Source organism: Chamaea fasciata, unplaced genomic scaffold (genome assembly GCF_029207755.1).
Source record: "Chamaea fasciata isolate MVZ Bird 193981 ecotype frontalis unplaced genomic scaffold, bChaFas1.0.hap1 SCAF_2, whole genome shotgun sequence".
Taxonomy (NCBI): domain Eukaryota; kingdom Metazoa; phylum Chordata; class Aves; order Passeriformes; family Sylviidae; genus Chamaea; species Chamaea fasciata.
The window spans coordinates 92,373,693-92,387,763 of record NW_027094087.1 but is presented as its reverse complement, the minus strand read 5'-3'; the positions used below and the strand labels follow the sequence as shown (position 1 = coordinate 92,387,763).

The window sequence follows — 14,071 nt, the reverse complement described above, 5'->3', positions numbered from 1 at the left end:
TAGAGTGACTTTCAACCTCACCAGTGCTACCAGAAGACTGGCCTGGGCCCGACACTGCCCACAAGCTTACTCGGTGGTTGTGTGCCACACTAGACTGCAGTGAAGTGTCCCCCATCCTCGAGTGGGCATCTCTATATAAGGAAAGACTTTCAGTTTACCTTTAGACATTTTAGGAAGTTTAACATAAAAGTTCTGTGCCCTTCTCGTTGTAATTGGCTCGGTGTGAAGACAGAAGCACCTGTTGGACCTTGTCACTGTTCTTCAAATCCTGTACCTCTCTCTATTGGCAACACGCCAAAGTGTCCCTCCTAAAACATGAAGTATTTGGGAAGGAGCACAAAGGAAGTAAAGGGCTTTTTGGAGTGTTTCTAGCAGGTTGTCAGAGGTTTTCTTGAACACCTGTGCATGGCTTTTCTTTTGTTTTCTGTAACATTTGTTATTTTTCATTTTTTAAACCTTTTACTTTACAAAACACCTCTGAAGAGCAGTCTCACCAAGATTATTTTAAACCAATCTTCAAGGGCTCGACCTTCAGAGGTTGATACATTTACAGGTGGCTCATAACACTCTTGCCAAGTGTTAAACTGTATCACTAGACAAATCCATGCTTCCCTTCAGCCAGAGAATAGGATGGATGGTTGACTTTGGCCTCAGAATGGCCACAAGCTCTCACTCTTTCAACACAAAGCTCTATTTTTAGTTCATATTTCTATGAAAAATATATTTTTTTCCCTCTAGAATATATCCCTTTTCTCTCCATCCATCTTTCAGGTTTTTCTTAGGATTACTAGTATGGCTAACTCAATTTTCTTTATGATAGCTTTTGCATATCAGATCTGGATTCCATGTCTTCCTCTTCCTATCTCCCCTCCCACATCTCCCACCTTTTGACACTTTTCTAGATACTTTGTTTCATATTTGGTCTCAGTCTTCATCCCTTATTTGTCTGTGATTAGTTTTCCAGTCTCCTGCCTTAGTGCTTCCTCCCCCTGCCATTGCTATCCCTGGCACCTGCTGCCTGTATTTCTCATTCATGCCAAGACACCCTTTCCTATTGTTTCTTCTGTGTTAATAATGAGTGGTTTGGCCCAGGTTAGGAATGAGATCAAAGAGGAGGCCTGGGGAGGAAGTGGGGAGGAGGATATACCACCACATTTTGGTGCTGTGTCTGTTTCTAGAATTCTGAAAACTAGAATAATAGGTCCGGTAAACACCAAGATCCCATGAGGTAAAACTGGAGTAGAGTTTCCCTTACTGAGTGTTTCTTACATGCATCTTATATTTCCTGATCACTTCCTTTCCTTTCCTGTAAGACAATTCTTCATGTTGCCTCACAAGTAAGAAGAGCTGTGAGGTTTGTACAGTTTAGGGAAAAGGAGTAACCATTATTCTGCCCTTTCCCAGAGACCTGAATGACAGTTTTTCTCCCTAAAGTCCAGCAGCTGACAAGAGTATATATAAATGCTTGATGTCACTTGCTTGAATACCAGACTACTCACATGCTTTATATTAAGGCCATAAATAAACTATGCTAAAATGTAGGTTTATTCAGTATGTACCACAGTGCAATGCCACTAGTTTGTGGAGGCAAAAAAAAGCACTTTTAAAATGTATGAAGCCAAGCAAAGAGAGTAAACATTTAAAAAAAATTTCAGTCCTTAAAAATCAGTGGCCTGTATTTGTCTTTATAATATCTTTGTAGACATGTACACTGCAAGAAGACACATTTTACAATAGCATTAAGGCTTTTTTCTAAATTTCATTAATGCTCTGTGAAAATGTGTGTCATTGTGTAAAATATCATTAGACTATAGTTCTCTGTCTTTTGTAGGTAGCTATTTTGAAAGTACTGCCAGAAACACACAGCACTCCCACAAATTGCCTTTTTTAAACTAAAGAACAGCTTTACACATTCCCTTGACACCTATTAAGTATGAGCTAATACTGCCTCCATGCCACCTACACACCATCTCAGCATCCATTCCGTAGTTTTGAATGTCTGTACTTCTACATCCTACACCTTTTCTGCAAAATTAAAAAAAAAAGAAGAAGAAAAAAGAGAAAGAACAGCTCCCTCCCATTCTCTCTTCTCTTCCAGGAAAAAAAAAAAAAAAAAAAAAAAGAAAAAAAAAAAAAAAAAAGAAAAAGCTGGCCTGTAGTAGCAATTGTAGCTTTGGTAGTCATTAATGACAATTTTACTCAGTCTTTAAAAAATGTGTCATTTTGAAAAATAACATTTTAAATCCTAATGCTTTCCTAATTAAAATAACTATGACTGTAATTCACAGATGGTTTACTTTTACGGGAGTTTGAATGACATTAAAATTTAAGACTCAGATGAGAGCACTCTGTAGTCCAGAAAAAAATATTGAAAAGTGAGTGTTTTAGTGGAAGAACATTTGAACCTTTTTTTCCCCTAGGCAAGCAGGAAACATTTTGTGATTAAAGAGACCGGAATGAAGACAGGTGACAGCCTCAAAAACTGTTCTGATATTGTGACATGTGAAATTCCAATATTTTTCAGCACTATTGCTTTTACTGAACATCAGAACTGTAAAGAGGGCAGTGAGACTATCTTGTACTCTTGGTCAGCCTTAGAGGCTCTCAGATTTACTTCAAAGACTAAGCAACAGAGATTTCTATCTGTACTAACACAATCAAACATGTAATAGCAGTTTCTGCTATACATGCTGCTGTCTAGAGCTCTGCTCTCTGTAGACCTGGCATATGATGTAAAAATCTATAAATAGCTTTTATCTGAATGTAAAAATGGATTTATATTGACATTTTTTATTTCTTCATTCACTTAAAAATTGTAGCAGGCTCCTACTAATGAAGTTCATAGCATAAGTGATGCCACAAAATCTCCATTTATATTGTTCCTAGGGCGTAGAATGAGAGAAAAGAGCAGTAAGGCTTTGCACGTCCCCTAGATAGCTTTGTGACTACAGTGCCAGACACTGGTAGCTAAACCAACATGAAAGCTTCAGCAATTGTCTTGACTGTGATTTTGTGTCTACACACTGTGCAATAAATTGCAACTCTTTGTTTAGTTAAGTTACACATTTCAAATATAGCCTAAATGTGATCAACCAGTGTGTCAATAATGAGACTAATTAGGAATGGGGTTGTTAATTTTGCCATGGGCATTACTAGTAATAAGACCTTTTTTAAGGTTTGAAAGTGTGAATTTTCATCCCCTTTTCTACTGCCAGAGTATCAGTATTGCTGTAGTAAGGGGAAAAGCCAGGACTCTGCGTCATTAAGGACAAAGGACAGAAATAAGGAAAAATTGGATGATTTGGCATAGGCCTGAGACAGGAGGTAAAAAAGCGTGTGATGTAGAGGATTTATGGAAAGGAAAGGTGGAGTATAAAGAGAAAATTTAATCGGAGTAGAGGAATATAATTTTATTAAGTATTTGTTCTCAGGCTTTGTCTGAGAGCTGCTCAGATGAAATGATAATTACAATAACCACATAATAATTACAGCTAATGATATTAAAAATAATTCAGTTACTTTTTAAAGAGGAATTCTGTATTTAAGGCAATGTAAGCAAGACGATGGAGATAATAGTAGCCAAAACTAGTAATAATGCAGGTTCAGTATGTGGTTTGACAAGATGGATGGGAAAAAAACTGTTCAGTGAGCAAAGAGTTAAGATAACCAGGTGAACAGAGAATTTTGAAAGCTGTGGACGTAAGATAAAAAATTTTGTTGGAAGTCATCAGTCAAGAAAATGAAGATAGGAGTATGTCCCGAAGAGCGGCACTTGACTGCACAATTGGATCTCAGGGAGATTGCCTCAGATTAACCACCATACAGAGAAAGCCTATGCCCTATTTCTGAGTTTCTACAATGGAGAGACAAGTAAAAAACCTTTTTTGTCACCTACTTCCACACACCTTGCCATAATTCAAAAGGGACTAATTTACTGGGGAAAAGAGATACTGATTAAAATAAAATTAGAAAGCATTCCAGTTTTGCCATTTGAGTGTATCTGATTTTAACTAAAAGACTATCAATTGCACCATCATTGTTAGCTCAAACTTCAGGATTACAGACTTTTTAAAACATCTGATTCAAAATAGTTGTTCTCTATAGTAGAGAGAAAGGAAGCCAAGGGAAAAGAAATTGCCACAATCATTTCTGAATGTAGTTAATGGAATTTAGCCGTGGAATATATATCCTCGCTTTCAGTCATCCAACACTGCCACGATGTACGTCTGCAAGTGCTGGGATCAAAAACAATTTGGAAGGGTGTGCAATTAACCCTCCAAATACCTGTCTCCCAGATCTAAAGTAAAAAACAGTGGTGGAGCACGATGGTTCAGTAAGAAGAGAGTGAGCTTGTAAGCTGGAGACAAACAAAAGTTGGAATGAATTTCTGCAATTTTTTCCAGACTTGTGTTAATTAATCAGAATGTCTATTAGCCATAAAAAAAATTAATAGTTAGGCAAAAGCTAGAATCTTCTAGGGTAGCACAGCTTTCTGGAACTGTTCCTTTTATTTCTATGAAGTGAAGAAAGTTCGACACAATTCCTGAGAAAAATGATTGGTTTATTGTTTGGGGTTTTTTCCAGTTACTTGCCTGTTGCTAGGTTGTATGTGGGTTTTAGAGTTGCTAAGGTTCTATGTGGTTTTTAGGTCTATTAGAAAGGAATGCTTTTGAAGATGATATAGAAAAGAATTTTATAGGATTGTTTGAGCTTGTTCAGAAGGTATCAAAAGAAAGGTGTTTTCTTTTAGTCTAACTAGCTAAATTTGTCTCTAAAGGAGTGAGGGAATCTAATTATTGTTACTTCAATAACTAGATGAATTAAACCAGGATACTACACAAAACCAGAATCAATAATTATGAGATTATTTTTCACAAATGAGTCCCTCTGTCTCTGACTTTGATCCTGAAAGGAGACCCAAAGCACAGCTTCAGTCAGCAAGGCTGGGACCTAGAATTCATAATTTTACTGGATATTTGGTATTATTGTCATTAATGACAGTGAGTTTCTCCCATTCTCCAACTTCAGTTAAGTTCTTCCTGTTTCACAGATGGCAGCTATCTCACCATTTTTTGTTCCACATGGGTTTGTCTTGTCACCTTTCTCCATGCACATGCCCTTCTGTTGTATAAGACCTGAACCTTATTTTCTATTATGTTGTCTAACACATTAGAGTAATTAGATTCAGGATGCTTTTTTCCCCAACTTTATTTAACTTGAAGATTGAACTATTTGTTCTGGATATTTTTAGAACTGAAGTGGAACTATCTGTCTGACAGCTTGTTCATCCTTTACAAATACATCTTTTATTCAACCAAGTGATAACTGCATTTCTGTTAAAGAATTGGCATTGTACTGTTCCTAAATTGCAGATATTACTTCAACCCTTTGTTGGATTGTTAACATGTGATCTCTATTTACCTGTCATTATTTCAGCCTTATTTGCTGATGATTTCTCTGCTGTTTGTATTCTAGATAGGAGTCCGAAAAGTGTTTCTTAAGTACTGGCAAGCTGACCATCTCAATGATTTGTGCCTTCAACTTCAGAAGAAAATTATCACCTGCCAAAAAGGTAACAGTTACAGAACAAGTATTCCTGAGCTGTTGCTTTGTACATGGAGCAGAATATTGCATAACAAAGAGATTTTCTTCACCTTGAATAGTTGCTATATTTTATATATTTCCCAACAGATATACACAGATTTTTGAGATTATATTAGCATTGGTGATTCTTGCCCTTTCTGTCTGTCAAACATAATTTTATGACAAACTCTTGAATGTAATAAAACTTGGAGGATCTTGAATATTTTCTTTTCAGAGTAAGTTCAGTGATTTTTCAAGGTATTAATATCACCTTTACTTTCTTTTTGCGTATCAAATATTGTAACAGTGATACAAAATTAGAATATTTTCAAATATATCAACACTAAAAACAAAGTTAATAAGTTAGTGTGTTTAGTTGTCCGTATTTTTCCCCATTATATGCCTGCATTTTTCCTAAGGTCACTGACATTTTTTGACATATTTTTAGAGGAGGTACTATCCACTGTCTCCTGTTTTCCTGTTACTTATGCTCCATTTCCTATCAAAGTCTCAAATAGCTGCTGAAAATATGAATATTGCTTTGTTTGAATAAGCTTCTCTCACACCATTCATTATTTACCTAATTGGCTGATGTCTGCAACAGTTTACATTTTCAACTATTTAAAGGAAATTAAAAAGACAAAACCTTATCTTTTTTTTTTGTCAAACACATGACATTGCAAACTTAAGAAATATAAACCCCTTTCATTTTAATTATCTGTTCCTCACTGTAAGCATGTAGTGAAAAAGAGGAACTCAAGAGAAAATCTGAAGCAAGTGAAATTCAAATGGTAACAGTACAGAACATGGAGAATTACAGGTAACACACTGCAGTTCAGCTGAGTTTGTAACTTGGGTGTGATTTTTTTATGCAAATACCCCTATTGTATTTATGCATTTTGAAAAGCAGTAACAGTTTATCCTCTTTCCCTTCTTATGCTGACTTACCAAAGAAAACAAGTATTTACCTTTTGGAATCCAATTTGCAAACAGAATGCTTCTGTATGACCCTACACTAAAATTTAAGCCATCCTCAGATATGTCCATGTTTTACAGGAGTAAGAGAACAGATCACCAAAGCCTGCCTCATGAATGAAGATAAAAGGGCTTCTTGGCTTCTTATGAAATATTTTTCTTGGTTTTGCTGCTATCCTCCTTAATTAGGGTAACTTGAAAAGTCGTTTTTGCCTGAAGTGTGTATTTAAAGCTATGGCTCATGTGCATGCCTTTTATGATCTGGGAAACCTGAGAAAATCAGGAACTTGTATGAGTACATAGTAGTTAGACATCGACCTCATGTCATTAGCTCATGAAAGAAGCTGCCTTTTGCAAACAGGTGCAATTGTAAACTTGCAGAATTAGCATGCCAAAGAGCTCCAGCAGGTTTAGAATTGAGTAGGGTACCAGTCGATTGCTCTTATGTTATCCTGAAATTGGTATTCATATACTTTACACTTACATAGTGACCATTATTACTGAGGAATGGTGTCAGTCCCAATGCACTTTTATCCCCTCACCCTTTACATACAGAGGACTTTGGAAGCTAGATCTCTCCTGAAAACATATTGAATAATAGCCAAACTAGTCAATAATCACAAAATAACAAAAAAAATAGAGCTGTTTGAAAACATCCAAAGGATGACTATAAAAATAGTGAAGGGCCTTGAGGGGAAGCTGTTAAAGAAGTGGCTGGAATCACTTGGCCTGTTTAGTCTGGAGGAGACAGAGGGAAGACCTCAACCAGCCTTCAACTTTCCTGTGAAGGGAAGTGGAGGGGCAGACACCGATCTCTTCTCACTCATGACCAGTGACAGGGCCCAAAGGATCGTCATGAAACTTTGAGGCTTGTTGGGCACTGGAACAGGCTTTCCAGGGAAGTGGTCCCAACACCAAGCCTGACAGAGCTCAAGATCTGCTCAGGCAATACTCCCAGGCACAGGGAGTAACTCTTGGGGTGTCCTGTGCAGGGCCAAGAGTTGGACTTCAGTGAACCTTGTGGGTTCCTTCCAATTCAGGATATTCTGATTCTATGATTCTAATTTCTGTATCAGGCATTAAATGTAGCATCGTATGCCCAGATAAGAGCTTAGCTTTAGGGGAAGCAGGTCTTGCCCAAAATTACTATCCACTCTTTTTACTTCAAATCTAACTAGCATTCCCTTCTTCTAGATTTGGGGGAAAAAACCCAAAACAAAGCAAACCAGAAAAGTCATTTCTGGTATCCTGAAACTTATCTTATACAAGCAAAGAAAGGGGTCAAACTAAAGTGAAAGCATGTGTAAAAACACTTTTACTTATAAATGTATGTGTAAGTTTAGAGACTTTCAAATTTTTTTTTCCTGCAGGTATGAGAACTACAAATGATACTTTTTGACCTGAGTCACTGCGAAAATTATTTGTACCCATAGAAAGGGAAATCATGCTGAGGTTCTTCCATCAGAGTTCATGTAAATGAAGAATTAACTTGAAAACATTGTATACACAATAGTTAATAAATTTCTCACATAACTCAGATCCATGGTCTACTGAAATTTTGATTATTCTAATCCTCATCCTTAGATGAACTCTCAAGTACTAGATATTTTTTTGCCCTGTGGGTGCTAACCTCAATTATTTTAATTTGCATAAGTGAGAATTATTTTAGATCTACATAAATGAGGAGCAAATTCACAAGGCAATCATACTACCCAGTACCCAACGGTAGTAGATGAAACTGAGCAGTAAAAAGTCTAGGAGCTGACAGTTTCATTTCACAGCAGTTTCTTAGGTTATAAAATTGTTTTGTGTTTAACCAAACCAAAATCTTTCAAGTTATTATCATAGAGAAGGGAGTGTGGAGAAATGTCTATCATCTAATGAAAAACCTGAAGTACTCAGTTCATGAAAATGTGTGCAAAAGAGGGATGTCTATCTGCCAAACATTCCTAATAAAGCTTTGTTGAATGTTTCTTCTTCCTTTTGGTGAAAGTGCATAATTCAGAGTAGCTGTACTATCTCTAAATGTTACAATTAGCTCTACTGGATCTCATTTTACTGGACCATTCTAGCAGGCTACTCTAAGCTGCTCATTCATGCCTGCTAACAATGCTATCAGAGAACTGATCTCTTAATTTCTTTGTTTTAACCAACTTTGGTGGTGTTACCAATATTTTTTTTTGTTTTTTGGTCAAGTTAATAGCATACACAGACACAGAGACTCTTGTAAAAATGTTACTTAAAAATACAGATCTTTTTTTTTCCAAAGTCACCTAGGATTTAATGCTTAATTATTTTTGCTCTGCAGAAGATAGATTTAATAGAATATTTTAGGAAATAGCTTTTTTATTATTATTAAGCTCTTTCAAAATGTTTATATTTGTGAGCAGTGAACTCTGATAATATCCTATGCATGTATTCATTCTTTTTTGTAATGGTAACCGTTAGATTGAGACTCAGTAACATCTTTATTATGAATACCCTCATAAAATTGTCAACAATAACTGTACTAATTATTTCCTTTTTAAGTAAATTGGGTAAGTGCATTAATGTTTCAGGGTTTAAAGAAGTCTGATTTTATGGAATGTAATTAAAGGCATTGATTGGTTGTGATTATAAAAGTATAAACCTTCAAAGCTGTCTATCATAAATTATTATTATTAGAAATGATTTCAAAGTATCTGAATTTGAAGGTTTTCAACCCCAAAAAATTTTGAATAGAAGCAGTATTTTAACACTAGCCTTTCTTATATCTTGTCAGCTGGGCACTGAACATCTCTAAAAAATAAGTATTTTTTTAGTGTCTAAACAAGACATCAGAAGATGATACAAAGTACCTTACATTACCCTATGCTTTAGCTATCTATTTTATTCAATAGCATTTTATATTCATAGAAGACTAATTGTATCTTTTTCTGTTGACATTTTTCCTTTAGATTATTTCAGCTTTACTTTTCATCATTTAATGTTGTTCTGCAGTGATCCTAAATCTGAAATTTGACTATATTGTTTTAAATACCTAATGCATTTTAATTTTTTTATCCTGCAATCAACATTCTCAGTATCTTCCCCCAAACTCAAACAAACATCTTACACAGGCTATTGTCTGCTGATTTCACTGACGAAAAACTTTCAGTTGACCGGAAGGAGAGTAACCATGAGAGACAATGATGAAGTTTGACCTGATTTTGATACATGTTAAGTGATGAAAACCGAGGATATTTAATGCAACAGAAAAATTATTCAAAAACAGGTTCTTCCTTGTGAGATCTACAGCCATGGTTCTAGATCTGGAAAGAAACATTGTCTTGTGGAACTTAAAACAAACTAACACTCACTCAAACAACAGTATTTTCAGTTTGTGTATTTCTTCCTTCTAAGCCAAAACATAGGTTCAGAGAATATTGACACCACCTGTTGCACACTAGGATTAAAATGGTGCCCAATTTATTATGACCACAGAGACCCCTGTGCCTTGTGTTTCTGACCAACTGTAGTTCAGAAAATCCAGGGTACTAGGTGGTATTTGGGTAGGATTTGTTGTAATGAATGTACATGCATAGGAAAGTGATACAGAAAGCTATTATAAGAGATGCACTAAAATTTTTTCCCAGCATAAAGCTGACAAAGAGTGTGTATAAAAAGTCTAATAGATACATGAAGCTGATGCAATGTCGATGAAAACTTTTAACTGAAAAATGCAGATATGATGTGACAGATACATTTGAGAAATTTGCATTAAGTTAATCTAATTGTTTTATCTGAAAGGAAATGAGCAGTGAAAGGTCTTTAAGTCAAACAAAAAATAATCCTGTGTTGATTGTGATTTTGATGGGATATTAGGTATATTGAAACATTTAAAACATGTTTTAAAGCTGACCAACAGCAGTCAGTTAATTCCTAATTGCATTCACTGCAATTAATTTCTCCAGGTTTTTATTTTGAAACAAATTACCTGTTGGCCTTTGCAGTATAAATGAATGCTTCCACCATCTGTAGTATACATCTATGTATACATCTTACATTGTGTATATGTAGGATGCACACATTTTATTACATCTATGTTGTAATGTAATAAAAACAACATTGAGTGAAAATAAACATTTTGAGTTATGATAGTTCAAAATAGCTCAAATTACTGTCACTACTTTTTTTTAGGCAGTAGAACATAGAAAGGGTTCCATTTTATTATATTATTTATATGCCCTCAGATTTCTTTCCTAAATTTGAATAAGATACTGATTGAATTTGGCTTGCTCATGTTTATAGCAGAACACGCAGTGATATTAAGTTAATTCCCCAATTAGTTGTCTTTCATTGGTCCATATTTTCTCCTTCCACTATGGTAGTTGTGAGAGGATTTCTAGCTCGCCAGCGCTTGCTGCAGAAGATGAGCGTCAAACAGCAAGAGGTCACCTCAATCAAAAGCTTCTTGCAGAATGCTGAGGACATGGGATTGAAAACATATGATGACTTGGTGATTCAAAATGCCTCTGACATTGCTCGGGAAAATGACCGGCTCCGCAATGAGATGAACGCTGCTTACCACAGGGAAAAGGGAGAGGCTAGGAACAGGCCTGAAGAAGGCCACAAAAGGTAATGAGAAACATCTGCTGTGAAGAATTAATGAGTTTCTTCAGGTTTTTTTAATTCCTTCCCTGCTTAGAAAACCGTAGAAATGACTGAGGGATTGCAAGATAATTCTCAAGTATATGCTCATCCCAAATCAGTACTAGGTCATATTTTTTCCCTGTATATCAGGTAATTAAGTCTAGAAATTCAAGGAGACTACTGTATCCTATTCAGGGCGCACTGAGCTTAGAGGAACTTATTCAAGTCCCTGAGACACTTTTTTTTTACAGAAATACTTCTAATTCTATGATACAGTTTAACTTCATCAGACCAAACAAGAAAAAAAAAAAAAATTCCTCTGACTTAAAACACCAACACTGAGAAATTACCAAGGTAATGAAAAACAGCTAGGAAAGTATTAAAATACAATAAATCCAGACTAAGAAATTCTGATTTCTCACTGAAACAAGTAGATTGATTGTGAGGACGATGTTTTTATTTAAAAATGGGAAAATGTTGGTTTTTTTAACTCATGTCAGAGTTTTCAGGAGTACCTGTTTTACAAATCCAGTAAGTGCTGGAGAGCCGTTCTCTATAAACTGAGTACCTGATTTCCCTCTTAGTGAGCTGAATGGGCAGAGTTTTCACTTGCAGTTAATCGGTATGTGTCAATAGAAAGAATGTGTCTATAACGTGCTGGACATGTAAATGTTTATTTTTCCGTAGGAACTTAATTTTCATCCAGAACAGCTCCCTTTGCTATCATTGCTTTTGTCAGTGACTTTAATAAAAGTGAAAATGGCAGTGCATCTGCTTAATTAGCTTCAAATATCTCAGTGATTACATATTGGAGGAAATGCCTTTGTAGGAAAGACTGTAATTAAACATTACAGTGAAAACAAATTATCCACTGAGCACCATGCTTTTTTCATCTTTTGCTATTTCATTTGCTACATGGGCAGCTGGCTATATCCTGTGCATGAATTTCAGCTCTGCTGATGATTTGCCATGCAGAAATACAATTTAAAAAGACAAATGCTTGGGGATTTGTTTGAAGAATGGTAGTATAGACATCTTCTATCTAATATATTACTATACTAAGTTAAAAGGGTCTCAATGTTTTGATTCTTGGAGGAATAAAATGTTAGAAGAATTTTTGTTAAAAATCAATTTGTCAGAAGTGGCTGGGAGGTTATTTCTCAATATGTATTCAAACAGCAAAAAAAAGGAAAAAATTTGAAAAACTGAATTGTAATTGATAAAACTAAACCTAACTAATAATAATAAAATTAGTAAATAATAATAAATACTATTAAAAGTAATAACTAATAATTAAGTTTAAACTGGAAGACATAGGGATAGCTGGATGGAATTGCTCAAGCAGCCCTATATATAGCTGGTTAAAAAGGTCATCTATTTTTTAAAGATTTGCATTATCTAAATAGAATTTATAGTTGTCTTTTTAGAAAATAATGATAAAGGCTCAGCATTTGCTGCCTCAGTAACTTTCTATTAAAATGGATTTCCCAGAAATTATCATTCAGATTAAAAACTCAGCTTTTATTGTGTGTAGCAATCAAAGTGTGAACAATTCATTCAGTGAATGTCTGGTCAACAATATGAGACTGCTTAAGCAAGGCTGCATTTGTGTGAAAAAGGGCCAGTGTCCTGATTTATCATGAAACAGGAAATGGAAGAAAGCTAGCGGCTCGATCTGGATTTGTTTGTCAGAAGATTACTACACACATCCCCTCAACACAGCAGGGGAGTTGTGAGATTGTTTACCAAAAAGCTGTTGTTACATTTGCATGAACAGGTTCATTGTTATTGCTTGAATAATGCATCTGGGCCTCTTTTCTGTGTTTTCAGAGCTGAAGACAAGGGTGGGAAGGTCTCTGAGGACAGCTTTGCCGGCTGTCGAACGTCGAAGCACTTTCACTCCAGCTCCGTCCCCGTCCCCATGGCAGTAGATGGCTTGGTGCATTCTGCGGCTGGGTCATCCATCAGATCCCCCTCCCTGCACTCTGTTTTCAGCATGGATGATAGCAATAGCCTGCCATCACCAAGGAAACAGCCTCCTCCCAAGCCAAAGAGGGACCCCAACACACGACTGAGTGCCTCCTACGAGGCTGTTAGTGCTTGCCTGTCGGCAGCTTCTAAGGAAACCGCTAATGAAGGTTAGACATAAAGGCATAGACAGTCGCAAATGTTACTCTGAGTTATTGATTTATTCTTCTCACTTTGATCCTTTTAAACACAGTCAAATGCCTTTGAGAGGTCCTGCTTCCTTGAAATATTTCAGTGGCAGTAAATAAAATTAGCCAATTTGTCATTAGTTCCCTAATCAGCAAATAGTACTCATGTGTTCTAATTGCCCAGTTTGTTAACAATCAAAACCTATTTATAGAAATCACTCTAGAAACAAGTATTCTGTCAACATGAGCCATTCTACCCCACTGACCATTTTATTTCACCTTTTAAACTGGTAGAATACCTTGCATGACTAAAACAGAATGCTCAAATCTTGAATTTCACTGACTTAAATATTACACTTTCTCCTACTTTTTCTCTATGCTCACATGAATAACTTATGCATTCAGTGTTTGTATGTTTGGGGGTTTTTTGCCAAAATTGGGTTACAGTGATTTTTGTTTAGAAGGAAAGTGCTGCAAGTGTCCCAAAGTGTCCCAGTGCATTATGGTGCACATAGCATGGTTTTGAGTTCATTTGTTCTATTCTCCTTTACCTTCGAAATGAATGGGTAGAAGATGAAGGAAAGGAATGCATTCTGCTTTCCTTGATAAACCTGACTTGTCAATTTTTGTGTAAATGATCCCAAAGGTTTATTAAGGAAGATCCTTCAGGTTGGGTTTAAAGCTCTCTGTGACTCTCTAGTCCTGCATACAATGGATAGAAATCTTTGCAGCTACTTCTTAAAATA

General features: G+C 35.9%; 1 protein-coding gene across 1 annotated transcript in view; it reads left to right on the top strand.

The window, feature by feature from the left end:
- The window catches only part of MYO16 (myosin XVI), a 365,576-nt gene that overhangs the window by 310,693 nt on the left and 40,812 nt on the right, over positions 1–14,071 (top strand). The window contains exons 29-31 of the mRNA XM_066176778.1: positions 5,476–5,572; positions 10,908–11,154; positions 13,000–13,307. Of these exons, the coding sequence (XP_066032875.1) occupies positions 5,476–5,572; positions 10,908–11,154; positions 13,000–13,307 (652 nt within the window). The remainder of the gene's footprint in view (positions 1–5,475; positions 5,573–10,907; positions 11,155–12,999; positions 13,308–14,071) is intronic.